The 26,529-nt window shown below is 52.9% G+C and overlaps 1 protein-coding gene across 1 annotated transcript in view; it reads right to left on the bottom strand.

Annotated features, from left to right (window-relative positions):
• NECTIN1 (nectin cell adhesion molecule 1) overlaps nt 1-11,268 on the bottom strand; it is a 74,295-nt gene extending 63,027 nt beyond the window's left edge. The window contains exon 1 of the mRNA XM_026863584.1: nt 11,178-11,268. Coding sequence (XP_026719385.1) covers nt 11,178-11,268 — 91 coding nt within the window. The remainder of the gene's footprint in view (nt 1-11,177) is intronic.
• Between the last annotated feature and the right edge of the window lie 15,261 nt (nt 11,269-26,529).

Genomic DNA, 26,529 nt, shown 5'->3' with positions numbered 1-26,529 from the left:
CCTTTTAGTATATAACCTACTGCTGATACTTCACTATCTTCTTAAGTTAAAGAGAAATGTTTTCTACTATTTCAAGTGGGAACGCCACACAACTTCTACTGTAATTTGTTCAAAGATAGAAACAACGAACTTTTTGTGACCAAAAAATGCGATATATGCTCTGGCGGCTCACGACCCATCAACTGACAACTAGGAAAAAAATCTTTGCAGACAAGATGAATGTAAACATGGCACCCACCAGAGGCAATGGACGCTCCCTGGGATTTCTTTTGTAATGTGTTTTATCTTGCCCTAGAGGGATTTCTGCAGGAAGGTAGAAGAGACTCAGACCTCCCAACTTTGTCTGGGTTGTTTAAGGATTCCTGCCCAGGAATAACAGGCCATAAAGAACAGTGTGTACATGTAAACCAAAACTCAGTGCCCTGCCTGATTTCCAGCCTGCTGTTGCTCAACCTCCTTATCATCAAGTCCCCTGTGCAGGGAACTAATTTTGCAAACGTAACCTCTTCCCGGATTCATGATCTCTACAGTGTAGAGTGACAGACACCAAACTTCAGTCCTACCTAGGCCCCAGTTGTAGGAATAAGTCTGCATATTTATGGAACTTTGCATCTTCAAAGGCCTTTCAAACACTAACTAATTAAGCCTCCAACACCCTGAGAGGCAGGAAAGTATTATTACTACCCCTGCTTTCAGGGCCGATGAAATCAGAGGCGCTGAATGACAAAGAGATGTGCCCAAGGCCACCCAGGCAATCACTGGCAATCTCGCTTGAATGTCTCAGTTTAAATGTTGGTATCTGCATATTATGGTGACAATTCTCACCTAAGGAAGCCGGTACGGAGGTATTTGTGGTAAGGCCTCACAGCCCCTCCGCTCATGCCAGCAGAAATACAAACAGAAGAGGTCACCCTCCTTTTTATGGCTGAAGAAACGGAAGCTTATAGACTTGAAGTGGAAAACCTCTTCTATTGACAGAGGCTGGAAGAAAACCTAATTATCCACATCAACAGCTAGGCTAAAGGTTCCCAAAATGTGCCTTGCCTTTTTCTCAACAACGAGCAAACTGGCTGTGATCAAATCTATGACATTTTGCGTTAAGAACATGCCAGAAATTCTGAGAGACATCGAGGCTGACAGTGAACGTCCCATTCAGCTTCTGAGCAAAGCCAGCTCCACAATTCCAGTCCCCACTGCCCCGGGGAGCTGACATGCGCTCCAGGTTTGCCTCAATCTCTCGTAGTCGCCAGATCAGTGGCTGCTGTGATCCTTCTAGCCAGGGTTTAGATTTGGCATGGCCTGCTACGGCTCAGCAGGAATGCCACCTCAGCAAGGACAGAGAGCTCAGCAGGGCAGATCTGGGTGCCCGGGAGTCCCTTTGACCCCGTGCTGGATGGAGATGCAGCTCTTCTGGCTGTTAAGGTCCCAGCTTCCATCCGGGCTGTCTCGGGAATGACCGCTGAGGTTCAGAACAGCTGCACAGGTTGGGGCTTAGAGGAGCCCGCTGAGCTTGTAAGACTCAGGACTGTAAACAAGTGACAAGAGCAGCCATTAAAGGCAGCCTGCGCTGGCCCCAATCATGAGCATCTGACGGGGTCGGGGAAAGCAATGAGTGAGGGTCAGAGCCTGGCGGGGAGGCCTCCCACAGAGGGTCATGCTCCCTGCCTTATCCTGTCTGGTACACGGCTCTGGGATGCACAGGCCAGTGGCTTTGGTTTTCTGGGGATGGTAAGGGAGAGCAGCACGGTTATATCCCCTCCTGCCTGAGCAGAAGGTGAGGGCAGTCAGCAAGGGCTCACTGCACTCTCAAGACACATCGCACTTAGCCCAGAGCAGAGGGCAAGTCAGGGGCAGCAGGAGTTCAAAGGGACCTCTGCAGAAAGAAGATGATTTGTCCTACAGAGAGGAGTTTATAAAATAGGGACCACATGGCATTTCCCTTTGGACACCTCTCCATGGGAGCAAGGCTTGCTCTTTGTGATGGGACAAACAGGGGTAACCGGGGACTCGCTGGATAGTTAGTTGTATACTTAGTGATAGCAGTGCAATGGGGGAGGCAAGCAAACTTCCAGGAAAGAGAAAGTAAAGGCTTCTCCCTGCCTCCCCTTCTCAAACAAAGTGGCTTTGTGCTTCCAGGTAGCCCCAGGGAGGAGCTGGATTGTGATACAACACTCAGGGGAACTCAGGAGGTGGAATGACACACTCTGCTGAGTGACTCACTGGGCCTCTTCTACCCAGGTACAAAGATATACACATCCTGGGAGGCACTTCAGCTGTGTTTCACCCTACGGATGCATCACCAAGCATCTACACTGGGTTGCTGCTCTTTGGGCTGGGCTTTGGGGCCTCTCTCAGCATGTTTCACTTTTTTTTTTCCCCAATCTGGAGATGCCTGAGCAGGAGGGATGGGATACCAACTACTGTGACAGGTCTGAAACCCTATGGCAGGCTTGAATCATATATTTGCTCTAAACCAAACTGTTCCCGAAGTCTAGACTCACGAGAGACAAGCCAGAACCAAAAAGCAATCAGTTCCCCATAAATATCTATTAACAGTCGACAGGATGGAGCAAGCCGGGAGTCAACATCCCATTTCCAGCCTCATGCTGGAGAAACCAGGCCCAGAGACGGAGGGTTAAATAGCTCAGTTGGCCTTAATTGACATGTTTTATTGACTTTCATAGTTATTTCATTGACTTCTGTTGAAACTGCCTCAGCAGTTTCCTTCCTTCGTAGCAGTAAGCCACGCTCGAGGCTGGCTATGGAGCAGCAGGCTGGATCTCCCCCTGTGCCACTGGGGAGGGCTCCAGTGAGTCACCAAGACCGGGAGGAGGTCAACTGCTCTCTGGTGACTTCCTCTTAGCTGAAACTGGGGACTGACGAAGTTTGCCACAAAAATGGAAAGCATGTGAAAAAAAAAAACCAAGAGCTAGGGGAAAATTTTCCAACATGGCATGCCCTTCTGATGGAAAGTGCCATTTAGTCCAAGCCAAAACTACCCGCTGGAACGTGCTGATTTTGGCAAAGTTCAATTAAAAAGATGAAAAGCCTTCTGATAAAGTTGAAATGGTCTGTGCTAGCCTTGGAACTCAATGCTTCCTTTTTTTTTGTTTCGTTTGTTGGTTTGTGTTTTAGTTTTTCCCATTTAAAAAAAAAAAAAAAAAAAAAAAAAAAAAAAAAAAAAAAAAGGTTTTCTCATTTTAAGACTTATTAAATTACTGTAGAACAACTTTTAAATGGTACATGGTAAACACCGACCAGAACTGCCACCAGAATTAAATGCTTTGGTTGTAATGCAATGGGACATTTTGGATTAAGCCAGGCCAAAGTTTTCTTTTGAAATTTCATTTCCGTGGAAATTTCCAAACACCAGTTTGTTTCAAGGCAGAAGGGAAAGCTCATTCTGCAACGCCCAACATCCCCACTTGCAAGCCCATTCTGCGTTTTAGTCATCTCCACAGCTGACCTTTCCAACAGAGCTCACACCCAAAGCGCAAGCACCTCCCGCCTGCCTGCGAATCTCCCCACCTTCATTTTCCACAGCCCACTCTGAGCTCCGGTCCATCTGGACTCATTTTGCAAGAGTCTCAGCCCACCCCGGCCCCAGGTTAGGAGCTCTCTGGGGCCCCAGGCCACCCCACCCCGCCGGGTGCTGTGGCCCAGGATGGGACCCCACGGCCCCACTCTGCCGGGTGCCCCCGAGCCGCCGCTGGTCCCTCCGGGCTCCGTCTCTTCCTCCTTCCAGACAGACGGATTTGCTCCCACCCTCCACCTGCCTGGTGTGCCCACCTCCTCCTCCGTCTGCTGTTTGTGTCTTCCCACTTGCTAACAACTTCATGGGAGGCTATTTAAGAGAACTCATGTTCTTTTCAGACTGAGGGGAAGAAAGCGGGAGAGATAACACAAACCAGACTATTACATTTTTTAGCAGACGCGACAATATGGACACAGTTCCTGCAGAACGTTGTACATTTTTAAAGACAAATCTTCCCCAAAAAATGTCAGCCAGCCTCCCTGGTGGGAGGAAAAATGAAGAAAAGAAAGGGTCCTTCACGTTTCCAGCAGAACTTTTATATTTTCCCCTCGGAAAGCTGCAAACAACTGGGCAAGATCTCTCAGCACCTGCCTGCGGAGTGAGGAGGCCGAGAGCTCGGCTACTGCACACAACAGCTGCTCCTCGACACGCCGCGGAGAGCCCCCCGCTCCTGCACAGCGGTGCCCCAATGCCAGCCAGCATCCCCCCTCCCCAGCCCGCCCCATCACACGCAGCACCGCGCAGTCAGCGCTCCCGCAGCACCAGGGGAGCACCCGAGGATGGGGGGAACTGCCTCTGGAGCCAAAACAGCGGAGGCAGAAGCGGGGAGACTTGGGGGTCAGATGTGATGGACTTTCTTCACCGGGTCCCAGAACAGCTGAGGACTATCAGGGAGCAAGGGATGGAGGAGCTGTGCAGAATGACTCTCAAGGAGGCAAGACGACTCCCCTGGGGTCCTGATGCTCCACGGAAGGATGGGACAAACCTGGTCAGGGCTCCCCTTGGTGCTTCACCACCTCTGGGCATGGCAGCTGGGCTTGTGTGGCTCACAAGCTGCAGAGCAGCTTGAGTGTCACTTCTTTGCCACTTCTGCTCTAGAGCAGCCATTGCTCGAGCTAACAGCTGTTAAGAAACACCTTTACTTGTTGCTTAGGTACCAAGGTGACAGATATAGCACAGCTGGATGCTTGACTACCTAAGAAGATGGATGGAAGGACATAAATAGCTAACAGCAAGAGACAAGAGGACAAAAAGTCCCATCTCCAATTTTGTACAGAATGACCAGAATAGTAGTGGAGAAAAAGTTCCAGAAATAACCACATGGGTATTAAATGAATGAAGAAAAAAAAAAAGAAGAAGAAAAAAGAAAACGGGGAAAAGAGATTAAAGGGAGCTTCTTAATTTGTTTGAACAGTCATTCTCTCATCATGGAAAAAGAGTTAATGGCACCTGGATGCCACAAACCGTTACTGGCAGTCAGGTACCCAGATACTTCAGTGTGGGGAGTAAGGGAGTAGGCAGTGGAAAAGAAAGATAAGTATGTAGATAAATGTCATTAACTCCTATTAGTGTGGGGGTTAGAGTTCAAAGGGTCAATCTGCAGTTAAGGATAGAGGTCTCAGGGGCTGTGTCTGGCAACGGAGGCTTGTCTGTAGAAACTCTGAGAGAAGGCAAAGGTGGGCAGAGAGAAATGCCAGTTTTCAGGCATGCTGTCACCTCGTGTGAACACAGAGCAGAGCAGGACATGTCCTCCTGACGCAGCACAGAAACAGATTAACCTGCTCGTTAGAAGCAAGCTCAGGCACTGGGTAAATGGTACAGCCGTTCTGGTGAAGGACTCGACTTGTGCTAAGGGCAGTAACTGCGGCAAGACACAGACTGGTGCCTTACCAGCATACCCACAAGTTGGATGGAAGGACAGAATCATTAATTAAACCAAAAGCTAAGTTTCTTCCTAGGTCTGGAAAAGCACCAGATTTGAGAATCTTCCCGTTTCTGACGCTGTCACAGCACCAAAACCGTAACAGTCATAGGGAATAGGTCTCTGGACTTGAACTCTCAACAGATCCACAACGTGGCGAGCAGATCAGCCCACCCTGGCATCACCCGAGCAAGAACACCAAGGCGAGGGGTTCTGCATCTGAATTCACCCTGTGCCCAGACCCAGCAAAACGCACCGGCGGTGAGAGGAAGGAAACAGAGCACAAGAGGATGCGAATGATGCGTCTCAACGGGAAATTACGAGACTTGATTTCGGGGAGAGGCACACCTTCCTCGGGAGAGATCCCACCCGACAGAAATAACACCCCTGAAATGGAAAACAACTGCCTCTTTGCAAGGCTGAAGGCAACCTGAAAGGACAGCCCGACCTTATCCCCAAGGGTATTTCCAACCCCATGGGCTATACAAGCTCAACAAGCACTAAGAGAAGGACTGGAATTTTTTTTGCTGTGGATCTCCTCAAGTGAAGGGCTCAGGCAGGGAAGCAACGGGAAGCCCAAAAGGAAAAGGAAGTTTATAGTTGTTCTCAGAAAAGTGAATGTGGCCTTTTCTCTCGGAGCTTCCATACCCCTTAGGAAAGTGTAACAGCTTATATGCAAGTCTGCACAGGGCCCTTTGGGAGTCTGAACCTCAGGTCTGACAACTCGCTGGCATCGTGTGAATCTAAAGTAATTGCATTGTTTGCTCTGGGAATACTCCAGATATACTTGGTGCAAGTGAGAAACAGACTCCAAATTCTCTCACTGTAGCATCCTCTGCTCTTTCACATCCCTAGGATCTGGTGTTTTCTCTTCTCTCACGCTCCTATTTTCTTTCTGCTGCCCTGATCCCAGAAAAAGGTATTTGAGTTTCTGACTTCACTTTCTTGCTGTGTAATGAAATCCTTGTACCCTCCAAACATGCCTTGCACTTAAGGGGTTCTCTGGAGCAGACAATGAGGTAAAGGTCCCTTGGGCATAAAGACAAATTATCTGCAGGCAGCTGTTTGGGCTGCAGGGTTAAGTCATTTTAATTACCTGGAAGCAGAGCACCAGCTAAAGAATAGTCAACGTGTAAAGCAAGCCCTCCTGCCCCAGTGGGGCTGGGATGTCTCAGGAAGGCTGCCTGCTGATCTTCTTCTAGATTAAATTCTTCCATGAGAGCTGGCCTACGGTTTTAAGGCAAAGGGGATAACTTCTTTACTGTACCCTGGAGTCCGTTGTTTGGTTTGGGGCAATGCCTGTGGTCCCAGAGCAGCGCAACTGCAAACCTCCCATCTGGATTACAACACGCCCTGCAAAAATCTAAAGAACGGGGACTTCAGCAGGGTTTGAAGTTGTTGCTTTTCCATTCCTATCATGGCAAAAGAAGACTCTACTTTCTCAGAGCCCTAGAGCTCCAGGAGATCAGTGTGTCTTCCAGGACGTGTCATTCCCAGAAAACAGCCACTGCTGGGCCAGAGGCAGCGGACAAAACACAGGTTGTTAGGAGAGTGGGATTTTTTTCTTTCCAAAGTAAGGGCAAATTAATCAGAAAAAAAGGAGAGGAAAAAAAAAACAGAAGTGCTGCATCCTGAACTTCCCAATCTGTTTTCTATTTGTTGTTTTGTTGAAGTTCAAAGGATTCTGATCACCTCTATGCCTCCTGGCTGCCTCTGCAGGCTCAGTTCAGGTTGGCACCCGCTGTGGAAGTTTTTGAACAGCTGTTCTCATACACACTGTCCTCAAGTAAATTGGTGCCAGGCCAAACACCCTCACCGTGGCTCAGCCTAGGACTAAGCGGGAACGTGGGACTGAGCTGTGCAAGGGGACTCGCCCTGCCGTGATCCTATCTCACCCACTCAACAGGTTGCTTGCACCTCTGGGCTCCATCTGCGTATATCTTGAGTCCATCTGTCCCCAACCTACCTCGCCCTACCCAGCTCCCAATAGTTCCCCTTGGCTTCCTGTCCCCTCGTATCCCTGTCATCTTCCTCACATGCCCGCAGCATACCCATCTGACAGAAAACAGTGTTGGGGTGTGTTTATATGTGGGCAGAGGGAAGGAACAGATCTTTCCCTAGAGACTAAGATGGGAGCCAGTGCCGAACTGCAGCTCTTCCCAACGCAGGGACGGCCGTTTGTCTGCCAGTGGGTTTGCCCTGGCCCTGTGTGAAGTCACCTGAGGCTATGGCAGCGTTCCCTATCAGCTCAAATAGCCCATACGTGGCTTATTGCTCGGCAAGCTGTGCTGTGCCTCTATCGAAACTCCTGCGCACGCCTAACTCTCCTCTCTGCTACCCCCCCTGCCTCCTTCCCAAGTGCTCCGTAGGGCAGGTCAAGCCCTGCTGATCCAGGGAATCCAGTGATCCAGAGAAAGCTTGTCCCCTCCCAGCTGGCAATGGCTGTGCAGCACAGACCCACAGGGAGCTGCTCCGCTGAGCAGAGCGTGTCTTCTTGGCTCCTTGCCTCCTTCCCTTCTCCCTCCGTGTTGGCAGGTACTAGGAAAGTCACAGCTTGGTCCCACTGGACTCGGGGTCTCCAGTTGGCTCCTGCTTCCCTTGCCCCGCCACGTGGGAAATCACACCCTGACCTCTTCGAGCTCTGACTTGTTTTGCCAAATTCGACTGGTTATGGGTAGGACATGCTGGGACCTGCCGCCTCCTCCCCGTCCCTTTGAACACAGACACGTAGGCAGCGAAGCACGCTGGATGCAGCTGCACACCGCAGGATCCAGCCCTCAGACTTTCGTGTGGAAAAACCACAGATCCATGAGTCACCTGGATTCAGCAGAGACAGGGTCTGCAAACGCTCCTGTTCTCAGCGGGACAGCCGTGCTCCCAAGACATCCCACCTCCCTCCCCAACAACTGGCATAAGCCCCTGGGGGGGGACAGACTTCTGCCTGCTGGGCTGTGCCGGGCTTTGGGAGCAGGATCTCGGACCCAGAGACCCAGAGACTCCAGGATGGGAGAAGGGGAAGCCTTTGTGCAACCCGGTGTCCGTGCTGTGAGGCAGGGGAAGGAAGGGAAGGACGGGGCTGGCTGGTGCCACAGCAGATAACTGGAGCAGGCGGCTCCCTGCAGAGCCAGCCCCACGTCACAGAGGCCTGGCAGGCTTCAGCCTCGCCTCTGCAGCAGAGGAGCCTGCTGAAGCCTCGGCTGAAGGATTCTCCATGCTCAGCACCAAGCCCTGCCCTTTTCCCCTTTCTCAAAGGGCTCCTCTCCTCCTCGTCTCCATTATCATCCCATTCAGGTGCCCTCCTCCTCCTTCCACCAGCTCTGCTGGTGCCTCTCCAAGGGCAAGGGATGAGGGTGAATTGGGTGTGGGAAGGTGCCAGCTGACAAGCGGCATCCAGGGCAGGGTGCGTGTAGAAAGGACATTTCGGGGAAGAGGAAATACATGCTGCATTACACAGAGGAACGCTGCCTTCCAGGGCTTGCCAGAAATGCCTCTCAACTTCCACAGCCCAGCTAGAAATCCCCCACAAAGACCGTTTCCTCAGCCAAAGAGACAATAGAGATCTAACATAAACAACCTAGTACGGTTAGCACACGAGTAACCAGCCCGCCCCCACTGCAGCCTCTCTTCCCCCTCAGTGGAGCTGAGGCTAGCACGACACAATGTGTAATTAGGTTAATGAGCTAAGCATGGATTTTAATTGGGATTCCCTGATTTACTGGTCTATCTCCTCCTTTTGTTTTACTGTTGGTGAAGGTTCCTAAAAGCTGCCCTTGCTAAAGGCTCTGATAACAGAAAGGTCTTACGGATCCTTAATTGTATTTAATCATCAAGGTAATTAATGATCCTTGAGCAAAATGGAGATTGCATCTAGAGTAGTTCCAGTCTTGCCCTTCAGCATCTGTTGTGTCTGGGCAGAGGCATTCTGCAGACACGTAGGAAGGGGGGGTGAAACAGGGAAAGACAAAAGGATAGTCGAGAGAGGAGAGGGATGAAAAGAGAGAGGGTTGGGAAAAAATAACATTTAAAATGGAGAAGGAGCTGAACAGAAGAGAGAGAAGTGGGGAAAGGGAAACAATGCTATTCCTTCTCATACACGAGCACTGCCCGGTCTCATGGCTGATTGATGTGATAGAGGGAAACCAGGTCCCCTGGTCACAAGTTCAAGGTACCCTACGATGCTCCTCTGCCTTTCTCGCAAGCTGTCCATCGAACGTCCAGCCATCTCTGAAATACCTGAAGCTGCACAGCACTCTCGGCGGGTACAGCAGCAGGGCAAGGGGGAGGCCGCCTTCCACCACTGGAGCCGAGACCCCAGAGGCAGAGATCCAGCTGAGTGTGGGCCCTGGAGGCTCAGAGGACCTTCCTGGGTTCACATGGCCCTGCCTGAGCTACCAGTGGTATGCCACTGGGGTGACATTCCCCAAGGGGACAGGAGACTACAAGCCATTTAATTTGAGAGCCTGGAGCTCAGGGGGGATGGCTGGTCCAAACTGCACAGCCTCAACAGGCGCTCGCTGCTCAGACTCCAGCAAGTTTACTCCTGTAAGACAGAATCACCTGCTTCTGCCATTCCCCTTTTTCCTTCTGTGCTCCCCTCTGGCACCATTTCACACCCCTTTTCGCAGAAAGACATCTCCAAAGTTCAAAACCCCGAGAGGGAAACGGGGAGAGGGAGAGCAATGGGCAGCAAGTTGCAACATGTCCCCTCTCTCCCAGGCCACAGCCGTGCAACTCCCATCCCAGCTGGGGCTGCAGCCAACCTCTCCATTTCTCCCAAGCACAAACAAAGCCTGTCCAACCAGAAACTGGGCTGCCTGCTCCAACCTGCCCCAGAAACGCAGCTTTAGATAGAAACGTCAGCGGGAAAGCAGAAGGACCCTCTCCATCAGTCCCTGTCGCTTGGGACCCATCAGACAAGGGTCACCATAAACACAAGGATGTGCGAAGCAGGGAGAGGTGGGCATGTGGGAGAGGGGGGGTCTGTGCTGGCTTGTTGAGGAATGTGCTCTGGTTCCCAGCCCTCATGACAAGGGATGGTTTAGTGCAAAAAAAAACATTGTCCTCCCCTCCTCCAGCCTCAGCAAGGGTGGGCTGGCTATACAAAGCTGCTTTGGTGTGAGAATTGAGGACAGTTGCAAATGTTGCACGTGAACCAGGGTAAGAACCAGCAGAGCTGGGTAGCGGGGTGGTATCTGGGACTGCATGAGCCCTCTGTAGCGGAAAAACCCAGCTGTCACAGCAGGGTCCACCAAAAAGGTTTCCTCTCTCATTCCCATTCTGGTGGGCTCTCCATGGTTGAGCACAAATGAAAGGTCCTGGCGTGGTGCTAGAATGAGCCTCCTTTTATACTGTCATTGTAAATTAGCCCAAGCGTGGCTTCAGATGGGACCCAGATCAGCTCTCTGAGTTGTGACTTGCAGACAGAAATTGTTGGGCTGGGCTTGCTGGGTATAAACTGGGTTCACAGGCTTCTTGGAGCAGCCTGAAGTCAAGGTTAAGGGTTGGGGGCAGAGTTCTCCTCCAGATATTGAAAGCTCAGTTTTTGCTGGAAACTTTGGGCTCCATTACCATGAGAGAGGGACTGCGAAGAGCCAGTCCTGACTGGGAATCTGCCCCTTCCCACTCTGGAACAAGCCTCCTCACCAGGCAGGTTTCAGCTTGCTTGGGCCGTCAGCTTGGCGGATCTCATTTCTAGTGTTTTTTTTCTCCTTTATTGCCTACCTGTCTGCCCCAGGGCTTGAGAAAAGGCTGCCTCCTTCTTTATAGCATTAGCAAACATGCCAATTTTCCCTACTTGGAATATTTCATACATAGGCCCTTCTCTCCCACGCTCGCTCCCTACCTGCCTTCTCCATCCCACGTTCGGCCGTGGCTACCGCAGCAGCTCGTCAGGTGCCGGCAGGCGCAGGTGGGCAGGGAGTGCGCCTGTTCCCTCTGCTTTATCCCGCCAACCATGGCACAACTGAGCAAACAGGAACGCTAGCCGGGAGATACGCGCAGAGGCAGAGCGCCAGGAGCCGCACAGGAAGGGGCATCACCCAGAAACATTGGACAAGGAGGAAGGCAGCACGAATGCACAGAGAACAGGAGGGGAGAAGGTTACAGGCTGCCTTGTGTCTGTCCACAGCCATCGGCCTTGGAAAAGCATGAAAGCATGGCACTGCTGTGGGGAGAAAGGGCTTGGAAAGCAATCAGACTACCGTGGTAGCATGATGCTGGCGTCGATCGTGCTCCCACAAGAACTCCCCTCCCTGCAAGCAGAGCAGGGTCTCAGTCTCTCTACCAAGGCTGATCCCTACAGACCCTGATCCTGGGAATGGCTTAAGCTGAGCGCAGCAGCCACGAAGATCTCGATCAACCCTCTCCTCCCTTCCAACACTTAAGATCAGGCCGCCTGATTGTGTCACTTACTCTCTTGTAAACAAAGCAGCCAAAAGAGAAACCCAACCCATAAATGAGAAACCTTCCTAGAGACACAGCTCAGCCCGAAGCAGCTGGGCAGAGCCGGAGGAGAGTGGGGCCAAGTGCTTCCTGGCCTGACCTGGTTTGTGCAGGAGCTGCCTTGGGCTGGAGGCAGCGGGAGGCACCTTCACTGTACCAGGTGCCCCACAGGACTAGTGCAGGCCACATGGGGAGGGGACCCCTCCACAGAGGCACCCCTCAAGCGAGGAAGGGGGTGATTTGGCAGATTTGGCAGAGCTGGCCAACACTCTTATCATCACAGGCACTATTATCAGTCACAGATAAGCTTCCCCTCTGGCTCTGGGCAGAATGCAAATAGTGCATCGTTCCCAGGGGCCACGTCCAGCTCATCCCCTGCACCCCCAGGAACTGAGAGCTTCCCTCCCCAGGGCGGCTCCCCCAGCACGTCCTAGGGCCCTGCTCTGCCCTCCTGCTGCCCAGCCTGGCCAAGGAGGGAGGAGGGAGGCTGGAAGTGGCTCCTGCCATAACTGCTGGGTCTCAGCCTCTTCCTAAGGTGCCCTCCGACGAGTGCCCTCCCTCTCCTCCTGTCCCTCAAGGCAGGTCACCCGTGGGGCCCTTTAGCCACAGCTCGGGAGGAGAACACAGACAGTTTCAGCCCTTGGGCTTCAGAGCAGGAGCTGATCATGGTTTGCCATGCCAGGGAAGCACTGCCCCTTCAAGGCATGTTACTTACTGTCTATTCTTTCCTACTGCTAACACCAAGCACCTTCTCTTGGCTGAAAGGCAGTACCAAGGTCCAGAGCCAGTCCCTGGCTCAAATCCTGGTGCCTGATAGCAACTGGGATATTTTATATCCCTTGAAGGAAAGACTCCAAAAACCTTCTACAGCTCACACCACCCTGCTGGGATGCGGACTGCTGTGCAGGGTGACTTGGTGAGCAATCCCCGCCGACAACCATAGCTGTGATCACACACAAGCATTAAGAATTGTCCCATTACCACCAGACACTGCCTCCTGCAAACAAATGTCTGCCATGAAGGAGATGCTGGGCAGTATCCGCATCCGCAGAGCCGGGCGATCCTGACACAAACGGAGGAGGTGCTGGACTCCTGTTTGCGAACTTCAACCTGTGTGGAAGCTGATGTACCAAGAAGCAGAGGTCCCTGCTCGCCTCCAGCTGTTTCAGGGAGCCAGCAGCAGGGTCCCGAGCTCCAGCACACCCTCAGCCAGGGCTGTACAGCACCAAGGGAAGCCCGGGGCCCGCTTTGGAGCTGCTCAGCATCGCTGCGGTGCCAGGGCCTGCTGGCAGCATCCCTGCCTGCTCCTGGGGGATGGCGTGCGGGGGAGGCAAGCTGTGCTGGAACTGCTTGCCTTGGGGTCCCTGCCAGCGCGGTGATTTCCCTCTGGCGTGTCAAGGGCAGCCGGCACAGAGCTGGCTGCGAAGCTCCCCTTCCGTCGTCTCTCAGCTCTGCCTTCCCAGGAGGAAGGGGAGCAGAGCGGCAGGCTCCAAAACACGCACAAATGCACCTGACTTGCACTTTCTATCTCTTTTTTTCTGTTTCTCCCCCCCCACCCTCCACTGTCTTTTGCTCTGCCCTTCTGGCACCTATGCACACAACAGCATTGTCCTTCTCTGCCAGCAAGAGCAACCTGACACATTCAGAGCAGCAAAACTCAGCAATGGCGCACAGGGAGCCGGGTGTGTGGCGAGGGGAGAGCTGAGGAGGCTCACTTGACCCCGTCTCACTGCAGAAACTTTTCCCTGCCAACCCCGCCTTCAAACATCTGCACTTAATAAACATGAACGCAAAGACATCCAGGGACTAGCCGCCACGCAGCCAAGAGCCCACGCTGTCCTTGTTTGCTACTGCCTGCCGGGGAAGGATCAGGCCCAAGGGTCCCTGCAGTATGGGGGGAGAGCTTGTTTGAAAACTGATCTCGACCCACTGCACTTGGTTTTTACCAAAAAGATCTTGAGGGATGCAGAGAAGTCACTGACTGAACACTCAGCCTATGAAACCTCACCAAGACACTGTGAAACCTTTGAACCCTTGCTCAAATAGGTTTTAAGTGGAGTCCCAGGCTTTGATCCGCTGAAGGAGATGAAGAATAAAACGAACCACGAATTTTTCAATGCACACATTGAGGACAAATGGCTTTTTTTTTTTTTTTTTTTTTTTTTTTTATGCCTGCCAGGGGCTGAAGCCAGGGGGATTAATCAGCATGTTTTGGCATCCCACGGGACTGCAGGGTTCTGCCCATACTGGTGCTAAATAACACGTGAACAGAAGCAGAAGAGCAAGCAGGAGTGCAAGGCCTCTCAGCAGCTGAAAATACTGCATAGGCTGTTGCCAGGCGCGCTCAGGAGACTTCAGCTTTGAGAGTCAACCTCTGCTTTAGATGAATGGAGAGTAACTCCTGCAGTGCGGACACCAGTTTGCAGCCAGATCACTTGGCTTGGGTTGTCCTCTGCGAAACCTCAGCTTCTGTCCCAGAGGAAGGACAGCCCTGGGAATTACCCCAGTGAGCACGGGCAGCTGTAAGGCAGGCGATGGCTCAGCTTCTGGCCAGTCACTCCTGCTCTGTCTTATCCTCAGCTTTCTGTGCACACCCAGCCTGAGTGCTGGGGATGTCGCTGTGCCCTGTGTGCCCAGGCTGTGTGTTTTGTTCTTCGTTCCCCTCAGGAGGCTCTTCTCAGCCTTGCTGTTGTGGTAATGCGACTCTTGGGACCGAGTCACTGGCATGTGGGAACCCAGGCAAGGAGATGAATCTTGGGAGAGAGACAGTAATTAGTTCTGTCATATTAATAAATCAATAAATCTCTCATTTATTCTCCAGATTCAATTTCCCATCCCTGTGTTTTCCTGTCACACAAACACACAACTAAAAACGTTGGAAGAAGGCACAAGGAGTGATTGAGAGAAGCGGAGAAGGGCTTCGAGGAGGCTCCAAGAAAGCGGCCATCTTCCACTCCGTAAAGCCGTTTAGCATCTCCAGAAAACGACGCCAAGGTTCTGAAATGGCTCCTAAAGTTGCAGTGGCAGAAAGGTGAGAGGAGCAGAAACCCTGCCTGCACAACAAGCAGCCCCCCTCGTGGAAAAACAGCTCACGCTGCACCGGGCAGCCACCTTCGTCTTAGCCGGCTGTCTGCACTAACTGCGGAGTCAATGAAGAGAAATTTCTACCGCATAATTCACCTCGTGTGAGTAAGAGATCTACCTTGGGCTGGATGAATCTTAGTCTGAAAGTGCCTATTGAGTTCCGTGGACGGGGAGGAGTCTGGATGATTAGCTCCGTATTCCCGCTTGATGGCAAGGCAGGGTCTTGCAGGAGCTTATCCTCAGTAAAATCAAGCCTTTCTCACCGACCTGGACTAGAGAGAGGGCTTTGCTCTTTCGGCATCTTACCCAACAACTGCTCAAAACACTTGTTCAAGAGACCTTGGCCTACATTTTCGAAAGGGGCTGCCTAGCTGGAGGCCCCATTTCACGACAGCCTGTTCTTTCCAGAAATGACTTACGAAGCTCTGGCTGGCCTCCTTAACGGGTCTTAACCCGGACAACCCAAACCACAAGCACAACGGGAACGTCAGCTGAACCTATCTTCTCCTCCCGAGCCTCCTTGGCAGTACTAGCTCTTGCCCAAATTTCTAAGCAAAGCACTTGTCTTTTTTCTTCTCCCTCCGCAAACCACCCCTCTGTGCAAACCGACACTGCCTGCGGATTGGATTTCTGACTCATCACTTAAAGATGAGGCATTTTGGCCCAATGCTCAATCCAGCCTTTGTAAAATGATGCTTGGCCTCTTCTCCCTCCCACCCCCTCCTGCCCCCCTGAACGGCCAGTCTGTGAGACAGAGGCAGTGGTAACCCAGATGTATTTCTTGCAGGGGAGGAGGCAGTGACAGTCTGATGCTGCAAAGAGCTGTGGATGTTTCCCATCTCGGCAAAGAAAGGAGTATTTAGCAGTAGTAGGGAGGGGAAGAAATTTAAGATCCTGCTGTGGGCCATCAGGTCCTTTCCATTAGGAAGGCATACACCCCATCTTACATACTCTGAATGACCCCGTACTTCCCTACCTGGCTTGCAGTTTCTTGCTGGCCAAAACACAGGCAGTAAGACACGAGGTTTCTTGCCAAAAAAGATGTGGTCAGAGCTGGAGTAAGAGCAGGGACATTAGAGGAGTCCTATCTATAATCAAACTCTGCCGCTCAGAGCGTTCCTCTGCTGCGTGCCCAGGCAGCGGGATGCTCACCGCTGCGGACCCAGCGCTAAGCCCCAATTTTTCTTCCCTCGTCGCTTTGGGGAAGCTGAAGGAAAAAAAGGCAAAAAAAAAAACCCCAACCAACCCACAAACCCAAGGATGGCCGCAACCATATTCTGGCCACATAAGGCAAAAAAAAAAGCAACAACAAAAGCGGGCAGCAGCCCCTCCCTGCAGATGTCTGATCCCCCGGGCAGCCCAAGCCCCGCAGCCCCCCCGCCCCGGCCAGCAGTGCCACCCCGCAGGAGCCCCCGGCCGCGGAGGAGGGTTTATCCCCGCTCCTGCCATGAGCAGGAACAAAGCCCTGGGGCCAGGGACTGAGAGCAACCGACAGCATTTCTATGGTAATGAGGGCCCCGAGTTAGATCCTGCCGCCTGTGGCAAATTGGAGTGAAAACCCAGGCTTGAAAGGATGCAACTTTTATGGCCGATGAGCGTCGCTGGGCTCCAACACCAATCCTTCTCCCTCGGTTTATTTTTAATTGACTCCTACTAAGCCGGAGTACATGTTCATCCGTTCCAAATGGAACAGCTGTTGAAACTGAAAATCAGCATCATAAAGTGCGGACGTATATATTTTGTGGTGTTCACTTCTTAGCACTCCATTTCCAAACCTCAGCAGCCTGCCCAGAACAAAGGATGCCTCGGCAGAGCATTAACCCCATCCTGCAACCCCGCAGCCCCGGGCGTGTGTGCAGAAAGGGCTGCGGGACACATCCTGCACTGACCACCCCCCTCCAGCACCCTGCACTGACCTACAGCACCCTGCACTGACCATCACCCCTACAGCACCCTGCACTGACCATCACCCCTAGAGCACCCTGCACTGACCATCACCCCTCCAGCACCCTGCACTGCCCATCACCCCTAGAGCACCCTGCACTGCCCATCACCCCTCCAGCACCCTGCACTGCCCATCACCCTCCAGCACCCTGCACTGACCACCCCGCTCCAGCGGCAGATGTGGCAGTGCCGAGGTGAGATCAGAAAAGATCTGTCCCACAGGCCGCTCACAGAGGCAGCAGCTACACTTCAGTCAAACCCTGTGCTACAGCCCCAGCAGGGAGTGTTCTGATCAACGGGGTCAGAACCAAGGTCTCTACCCTTTGCATAACTGTCCACTGACAGGTCAGCACACCAAACCCTGCGCCCTCAGAAACAAGACCTGACAAGGCACTGGCCCCTGGAGGTGGACCGCTGGACTCCGTGACCTAATACCATCGCTGTTTTTCAGCAGGCACAATGTTCCGAGCATCAGGCAACAGAGCTGACATGCTGGTGCTTGGTCCTTCTCACAAATAAACCGTGCCCTCCTACACAGCGAAAACACCAGCTGGGTAAGTCGTGGCCATCCCACTGCTTAGTCTCAAGGGATAATAATCCAGAGACCTGGCACTGCAAAATATACTGGAGAACCCCACAGACTGCCAAATTCCTACAGCAATCCAAAGTCAACATAGAAATGTTGCAAGTGGGAGCAATTGGGATCCCACGCAGGAGCTGTGCGCTGCAGAGGGACAGGATCCATCAAGCGGGGCCTGAGCTCTCTGACAACACAGTCCTGTGGGGTCTGGCTCTGAGTACGGGCAGGCTGCACTCCTATCTCCCTGGCAAGAGACCGTGTACTCTGAGGTGAAGTGGGGGAGCAGCAAAGTTCTAAGGCTGGGGTGCATTTCCCAAATGAAAGGACAAAAGGGGCAATAAAATTTCACGGGGACCAGGAGAGGCAGGATGCTGCAGAGCAGCTGGTGAGCAGTATCCTGCCTCCAACTCCAGTAGGTTCAGGGCTTGGGACAAGGAGCATTCCCGGATGCTTCTCTCTAAATGTTACAGCTGCCACTCTCCTGTTTGGCAAGAGCCCCCTCAAAAGCCTGTGAGCCTCTTCTGTTCTCTGCCCTTGGCCTGAAGGAGTCAGAAGAAGGGGAGTGGAGCAATGCTCCACACAGCCTGTCCACGGAGTCCAACTGTAGATACCTGCCAGCAACGTTTCTGTAGGCAGCAAGAACTGCTAAAGAGGGAATCAAAGCTCAACTTTTCTCCCTTAGGAGTTTGCAGCAGGGTTTCTACACTTAACACTTGTAAAGGGCCTGGATTCCTAATACCTCCTAAGAAAGGGAGCTGCTGCTGCTGCAGGATGTCCCTCTTGTCTCCTACCTGTGTCCTGGGGAGCAGAATCCAACCAAGTCAACAGACCTGGAGGAACCCCAAGAAGGAACAGGAGAAGGGGGAGTGGGTGCAGATAACACTTTGCTAGCATGTGTCAGCAGGACTTGTTCTATAAATAATATTTCACACCCGGGGCATGCTGGGTGCCAGTCATTTCAGATGCTTTGGCATTTATTAGGGTGGTTCGCTGGGAGCTGAGGTGTTTAGAAAACCTGTCACTGACCAGTGTGCCACAATCTTAAAATAACTGACTAATTTAAAAGCTGACCCTGAGCTTTTTTGAAAGTCTGGCCCTATCTGCCTTGCTCTAAAACCAGAAAAAGCAATTTTTATGTTTTGCCAACCAAACAAATCCAGCTTCAGACCTCTGATTAAATATTAACTGCTCTGCACAGACCACAAGCAAGATCCACAGCTATTTATTGCTCCAAAGGCAGCTGCAGCAAGAAACAAAACAAACAAAACCAGCCAGGAATGAACGGTGTCATCCACAGCAACAAGTTTCCCATGTGTGCTTGAGTCAGCTTGAAGCCAGGAGGCATTTAGGAGCACGTTTCACTGGGCTCAGCGCTCAGGGGCTCCCCTAAGCCCCCCCACGCCTCCCAGCACCCACTGCCCCCCCCCTGCATCGCCCCGTGAACCGACTCCAGGCTCAGTCCAGAGGAGACTGACGTCAGTGAGCTCCACTCTGGATCTCACCACCAAACCTCTGCGATGCCTGCGGAGCTAATATCACATCGGGAGGGTAAGCTGGTGACTGCCTGATTTATCCTCCTTTCATCATCTTTTCAAAGCCCCGTTTGGGACCGGGACTGACATTTAGAGACACAGAAGGAGGCGAGTGCGTGCAAGAGGCACAAGACGCCGCGGCAGCGCTCGGCCAGCGGAGCACCAGAGGTGCTGCAGTGTTTGGCCCTGTGCAGGGGCACAAGTGCAGGGCACTGGTGGCAGCCAAGGTCAACACAATGTCCCCACGCCAAACCTGCCCGTTTCTTGCGGCCCTACGAAACACCTGACCACAGCGTGACAATTTGTCTGTTTAAAAGAAACGATTGCACATTTCTCTGGACGGTACGCCCCTCGCCTTGCCTCCTCCTCCTCCTGCCCGGGCAGAAGGGCCGTAGCGTGGACATGAGGGATGTTTCCAAACTGCCCGGCCAGCAGCGTGCTGGGGGGCAGCGGGTGCAGGTCTGCTCACCCCTGTACACCCCGCACCTGCCCCACACCGACACGCTCACGCAGCCGCCTCTCCTTAGGGCTCCTCACGTGCTTCAAGTTCAAGTGCTGCAAGGAGCGGAGCTGCCCTCCGCGCTGTGCCTCTGCTCGGGCAGGTATCTGCAGCCTTCGATGGCCGGAGGCTAAAGCCAGGCTGAGGTGGGGCAGCCTACAGCGTTGCCTGGGCTTTGGGTAGTGCTAACACCCCCCCTATGCCCCATGCACGGCTTTGAAGGCTTTTCCCTGGGCTTCCTAATATCATTGGATGTCTTGGAGCAACAGGACAAAAGGTGATTGTTCCTCATCTTATTGCTAATTATTATTTGAAATAAAAAAGCAGCTGTGCTCCTATTTGGGCCCTGAGCCAGCCCTGGTATCCCCCCCCCCATCCCAGCCTGTTTTCACAGACATATGCTCAGGTTTCTGACGCACAGAGATCAAATAACCCATCACTCAGGGTAAGATATTATCCCCTATTACCAATTCAATGCAAACAGCTCTCGTCTTCCCCAGATTAAAAGGCAATTAAAGAACCTTGCTTTTCCAGGGGAGAGGAAACTGAGAGGAGCTTTTTTTGTGGGGTTTTTGTCAGTCTCTGGCAAGGAGGCAGTATCCCCCATAAGTGTTATCGATGAGTTCTTTTCAAATCACATTGATTTTGCTCAGAACCGTTAGGGACTCATGTCTCCAGAGAAAAAGAGAAATAACAGGGAGAACAACAAAATCTCAACAACCCGTGTCCTAAAAAGAAAAAAAAAATTTTTTTACTTGCTGGAGGATCAATGGTGTTTGCTTAAGTCAGCAATTGGTGGTTTGGGTTTCAAAGCTTTCTCAGGGCAAGGGAGCCTTATTCTCAAGGTGAGGAGCAAGCTCATAAATCTGGGAGAAGCTTCAAGACCGGAATATGCTGATTCCCCACTGCAGGGAGGGCAGAGCCAACAGGAAAAGGGCATTTGCTCTGCAAACAAGAAGCAGGATGAGCGCTTGTAAATCGCTAGTCACAAGGGAACAGGTGACATTCAGTCCTGCTGCACTCAGATCTGGGATCCAAGGGGAAGAGAAAGGTGACTTTAAGCCATCTCTGCACTCACAAGGGCCACACAAGCCCCTGGTTTCTTCTCGCAGCTCCCAGAACAGGTCAGTGAAGCCCCGGGGGTCTGATACTCCCTTTCCCACAGCTCGCAGTGGGAAACCAAGACTTATTGTCAAGGCAGCAGACACAGCCCTGGCCCAAAATGCCTCCTATTGCCTTACTGCCCTGGGAGCAGACATGTCCAGAGACATGTCCGGTGCGGGGGTAAAGCCAGAGATGAGAAAATCTCCCGCCTGGGACTGCAGCCAGCACAGCAGGACTCCAACACAAAGGTATACAGTGATAACTCGCCTCATCGATCACGTTTCCCTAGATTTAGTAGAAACAAACAAAAAGCCTCATCATCAAAAACCCCAGACTGCCTTTCCAGCAAGTATTGTACCCAAAAGGAGCTCTGCTGTTTAGGCTTTCCCCAGCGTGCTCGCTGCCTGCTGAGCTGCTCACAGCCCCCGACCATCAGTTTGTGCTCAGCGCGTAGGAACCGCCCTGGGCTCGGCCCCGCAGCTCCTGCGTGCCATGGCCCTGCAAAGCCCGGCCACCAAGGGTGGCCTTCTGGTGTGTCTGCTGCCAGGCGAAGGGGTACTGAGCTCTTGACAGAGGGCGTTTAGCACACCCATCCACTTCAGCAGGTAGGCAGATGACCTCCTGAGGTCCTTCGCAACCTGAATTATCTTTCCATCAGGATGCTAAACTAGCACAAAAACATGTCTGTCTTTCTGTCAAACTGTCACTCTGCGTTCGTTTCATCTTCATCAGTTACACATTAAGCAAGATCTTACTGTCTACAAGCAGATAGTTACTTGTTTCCTCTTCTGCTCTTCTGTTTTCTTTTTTTTTTTTAAAGCCGTTTCCACTTGAAATCCACCGACACACACCCAGACACAGGCAAATGCGCGCAAACAGGAGGGCACCATTTTCACCTGGTTTACTCGCTATTCCAGGCTTATTTACAAAGAAAGACCGGGCGTAACTTGGTCTGACAAGCGACTTGTCACAGTCCACGGGCAGGGTGAGGGGATCTGCCCAGTTTCCCTGCACAGCCTGGGCTCAGGTGGGGCCGAGGCAGAGCGGGAGGCCAGGTTGTGTCTACACCGCCAGCAGCGGCTCTCAGCCCGCTTGCCAGCCCGCACTTGCCCACCAGCCAACGTGTTCCCATGCAACCACAAGTTTTGCATCGGGAGAGGAGGGGCCCGACCACGGGCCAGCAAGCAGGAACCCAAAATCTTGCTCCCACTGTCTGGGCTGAGCGCGAGCACACACCAAGCCACCCACCAATGTGGATGGGCGACTTCAGGCTGGGCTACTGCTGGACTGAGAACCCCCAGCCCAGGCAGAAAGTGGGCAAGTGGTGGGACACAGCCACAGGCACGGTTTGGAGGGGTACAACGGCTTCTCCCCCGGGCTCACTGCCCGCTGGCATGGCGGGGGGAGGCAGGACACCCCCCAGCACACACCAGCACAGTCGCAGCCCATCCTGCATGGGGAGACTCAAACTGGAGGGAAAGGGTGAGATGGGAAGGGAAAGGGGGACGAGCAGGAGGAGCCTGGGGACGGGACAGCCGTGCGGGGGCACGGGGAGGAAGGAAGGGACAGGAAGGGACGAAGCCTACGCGGGAGGATCCCTCCCTCTCCCCTTCATTTCCGCCCAGGAAGAAAAAAAAACAAAACAACAGACTTTTCCCTGCCTGGATTTTTTTTCCCAGCCTCCCCGGCCGCTGCTGGTGAAACCCCATCTCAAGCCACCCCGTCGCCATGGCAACGGGCCGAAAGGAACAGATGGTCCTGGTGAGCCAAATCCCAAATCGAGGGGGAGCGACGCGGGAGCGCGGGCAGGGCAGGAGCGGGCCCGGCCACACGCCTGGGGAGACAGGGAGGGCACCCCCCTCTGCCCCTCTCCCTCCTCCTCCCGCCATGAGGAGACATTCGAGGGCTTGGTGCCACCTCGGGGTGGCCTCGCAGGAGGGAGGGACACACGTCCTCCCCTCCCAAGGGGCACGAACCCTCAGACACCCACCGTCCTATGACCTGGGTTTCCCCGGCTGCAGGAAGAGCCACGTTTTCTCAGACATCTGGAGCATCTCCCCGCCCGCCTTCAGCAAACCTCACCCCCTAAAACAGGGGATCGCAGAGCAGGCAGGCGCGTGGGCCAGACTTCTTCATCTGTGAAGTGAGTGGGCACAGGGCTCAGCTGGCACAGCCTTGCCGGGTCTCCCAGACTGACTCATCTGAGCAGACTGGGGATGAGGACTGGGGTGGATGAAGATAAAACTCAGCCACTAATCTCCCTGTGGATTAACCCATCCATGTGGGGCCACGGTGTGGGGCTTTGGAAGAGACAAACAACATCTAAACCCTCCTGGAGATACCCAGGACTCCTCTGGAGTATTTCAGAGATGCAGCCAGGCACGTCCCAGGCACCCAGAGAGAAGAGGTTGTTTCTCAGGGGCACAGACCTCTTCTCCCCTCTTCGGATGTGCAGAGTGAGCTGCAAACCCGATGCAGCTTGGTGTGATCAGCTCCGTAACTGGCTGCATTTTGGGGGAAAAGCAGTAAGTATGAAATTAGGCTTCAAAGGCTACGAAGCGGTCTGGAGCTGCAAAGGGGAAGGACTCTCCATGGGGGAACACAGGCTAAAAATGCCGAGGAACACTGTTGCAAGACATCAGGAATAAAAGAAGTGGTTTTTCATTTAGGAAGGTTAGCTCCTAGCACAGGCTGTCTCAACTGCTCAGGCCCATTTTCTCAAAAAAAAAAAACCCCAAACCCAAAGCAACGCTTGCTCTCCAGAGCCAGTTTTGGAGCTGTGACCACCATTATCACAACTTCCTTAGCTCCAGACAAGTTCAGCCTCTGTGGATCATGGCTGAGTTTTGCAGCCCTGTCCCCCGATCCACGGGGACCAGACAGCTGCTGCTTTTGCCCGCGGACTCCCAGGGAGTTTTCGTCCCACCTGGGAAGCAGCGTTTCTCAGGGCTCAAGGCTGGGGACGGAAAGCCAGCGGTCCCAGCGTGAGAGAGGAGCGTGTCGCGAGGCTGCACGGAGCGCTGCCGGGAAGGGGGGAGCTAAACCCGCTCCCGCCTAAGAGCAACTGCTTCTCCCCGCACCAACCGTTCCTGCGCCAAGCTGCTCCCTTTCCCGTGGCCTTGGCACGCTCACAGAGATGCTGGCCTCGGGGGCCCAGCCTGGCCCAACCGGCTCCCAGCCCACACCCGTGAGAAGAGCAAGAGCCCGTCCTGCCTCTCAGGTGTGGCCCTTCGCCTCCGGGCTCCCGCCCGGTGAGAGCGCTGGTGCCAGCTTGGATGTGGCCACTTTTGCTGGTGAGAGAAGGGGAGCAGGAGCTGCCGGGCATCAACACCCCGCCAGGGAGGGCTGTGCCAGGGCAGCGGCTCGTGGAGGCTGCAGAGCCTCCTGGTGTGGATGGGGTTGGCCGCAGCCCCCCTTTTCTGTGCTTCCTCTCCTACAGAGGGGGTTCCCAGATTTTTTTTTTTTTCTCTGCTGGTGTCTGGGTTCAGCCCTTCCTTTCCCAGCCCGACAAGCCCTGGAAACCCACATCTTTTCTCTGCAGAACAGGTTGGGTGCAGGAGCAGCCATGCCTGCTTCCCACGCGCCAGCACAGCCCAGCCTGGCCCACACCCTCCCCCTGCCCCAATAGAATATCTTTTCTTTTTTTTTTTTTCTTCCCCTCTACTCTCTTTCCTGGATCAAAGCTGCCTCCCCTCCCTGTATTACAAACATTATTCAGCTGCTAGATAAGAAGCTCTCCAGCAGCTCTTTATTAATCCCACTGGACACAGAAAGAAGGCAGAGAGAAAGGACTCAGCGTGGCCAGGACAGAGACTAATGTTCCACCAAACACCTTTGCAAAAAGAGAGGCATGTCTCTTTCCCAGAAAGTCTCACGGGAAGCCTGGGTAATAATTAACAATAATCAAACTTTAAACCCTCCACCTCTCTCTCTCCTGCCCAGGATTTTGTAATAACTCATCCAGCCTGAAGTACTCCCAGCCGGGTTTGCTGGGACACACTGGGCAGGAGGGTTAAGGAGGGGGATGCAGACAGACTCCGGGGCCGTTGCTGAGCTTGGTGCTTCCTTGCTTTTACGGAGCTGCAGGATCCTGGCTCCAAGCTTCTAAGGAGCTTGGATATGAACCTCCTTTCCCTCCTTCAGTGTGTCTTGCAGCTCCTTTGGCTGCAAAAAGAAATGGCTTGCTGTGGGACACATCTTCCTAGGGAAGTTTCCCCCAGTCTTGGAATACCACAGACTCTTGCATATGGCTAAAATCCTAATCTACCCAGAAGAAAGCTTTTACAGCATAAAGACACTTGTTTAAATCCATCTGCTGTCTGAGGTAACTCTAATCAGTACCATGTGATGGCTCATACGTGAAACAAGTCGGATGGTTCCTCGGGCCTGGGTTTGCATTGCTACCTGCCCTCTCTTATGGAAGAACCACTGAGTTTTTGAAGTGCTTCTTCACACAACAGGCAGGGTGTTTCTGTTATCTGCATCCTACAGCGGGGCAGCTCAGGTGTTACTAAACTTGCTCAGAGCCACCTGGGAAATTATCTGCAAAAGCAAAAGACATTGCAGAGAGCTGAAGACTTACATTACTGTCCCCAGCATGCCGTCGCCCTTCCTGCCTCAGCGTTCACAGCAAATCCATCAAGGACAGGGCACAACGGGAACCTCTCTCCTGTCCTGCCCAGTGCACTGCCCAGCAAAGAGCCAGGCTGTGGGGTGGGAGCTGCCCGGGGCTGGCAGGGCAGCAGGGCTGGGGAGGGATGTCCAGCCCACACCTCTCACCTACCTGAAACCCTCCCAGATAGTGACTGAGAACCAGAAATGACCCAAATGCAAAACTTGGGGAGCAAGAAATCAAGAGGCCTTTGAATTAAACCAGGCAGGGAAGCCAATGGACCATGTTCAGCCACTTCCATGATTTCATCCCACACCTCATACACTCAGAGCAGTAAGAAACTGGGTCCAGTGTCTGCACCGACAGAATATTTGTACATCAATCCATGCAAAACCGTTTCCTGCCTTCTAAAATCTCTGGGCGAGGAGCTGTCGGCTGCTGGCTGCTACGAAAAAAACCAACAAAATAAAGGGGAGTCACCTTTCCCCGTGCTTTGCAAACGGTCTCCCGCTTGTATAGAGTAACATCGGCATGAGGAGTTGTGCAAGGCGCCCTGCAGACACGGGGCAATGTGAGCAGAGAAGAGAGGGACTGCTACCGGCGGCTTTTGACGAGGAAAGGCACACAGAGGTGAAGCGAGCTAGCCAAGGGTATTCCAGGGAGCTTGTGGCAAAGCCAAGAAACGCTGCCAGCCCTTCTGAGCTCAGCCTGCCTTTGCCATCACCTCCAGGACATTCTTTAGCTTTAAGTAAAAGCTGATTCACGCCTGGTAGAAGTCGGTGTGAGGCAGCAGATATTCACATTTCCAGCAAGGTACCGTAAGGTCCTCCACGGGCAAGGCAGTAATTAGGACTTGAAGAATACAAAAAAATATATATACACCTAAAAAAAAAAATGATTTTAGCCTTTTATTTCCAAAGTGAGTTTAGAGCCACTGAAAGGTCTCAGATCAATACCAGCAAAACTGCAAATTGGAGTCCTCCCCTTAGCCACAGAAAGGGTACAGCTGAGACAGCATCTGCACAAACAGCCTGCCCACAGCCGCTGCCAGCGTGCCTCAGCTCTGACCTTGAGGAGTTGCCTTGAAGTGCAAGAGGAAAACTCCCCTTTCTCCTTCTTCCCCCCCTTCCCATGCAGCCCTGGGCTTTTGTTCCCCATCAGGAAGATCACTGCTGGTTTATTTTACTTGGGTACAGTCTGAGTCTGGACAAATTCATTCCACATGTACACCAGGAAGACCCGCTTCATCATGCGGGCAGAAAGAAGTCCTAAGGGGG

Source organism: Athene cunicularia (genome assembly GCF_003259725.1).
Source record: "Athene cunicularia isolate RWA chromosome 24 unlocalized genomic scaffold, athCun1 chr24_part1, whole genome shotgun sequence".
Lineage (NCBI taxonomy): Eukaryota > Metazoa > Chordata > Aves > Strigiformes > Strigidae > Athene > Athene cunicularia.
Note: the sequence above shows the minus strand (reverse complement) of the source record. Positions and strands in the feature narration are given on the sequence as shown.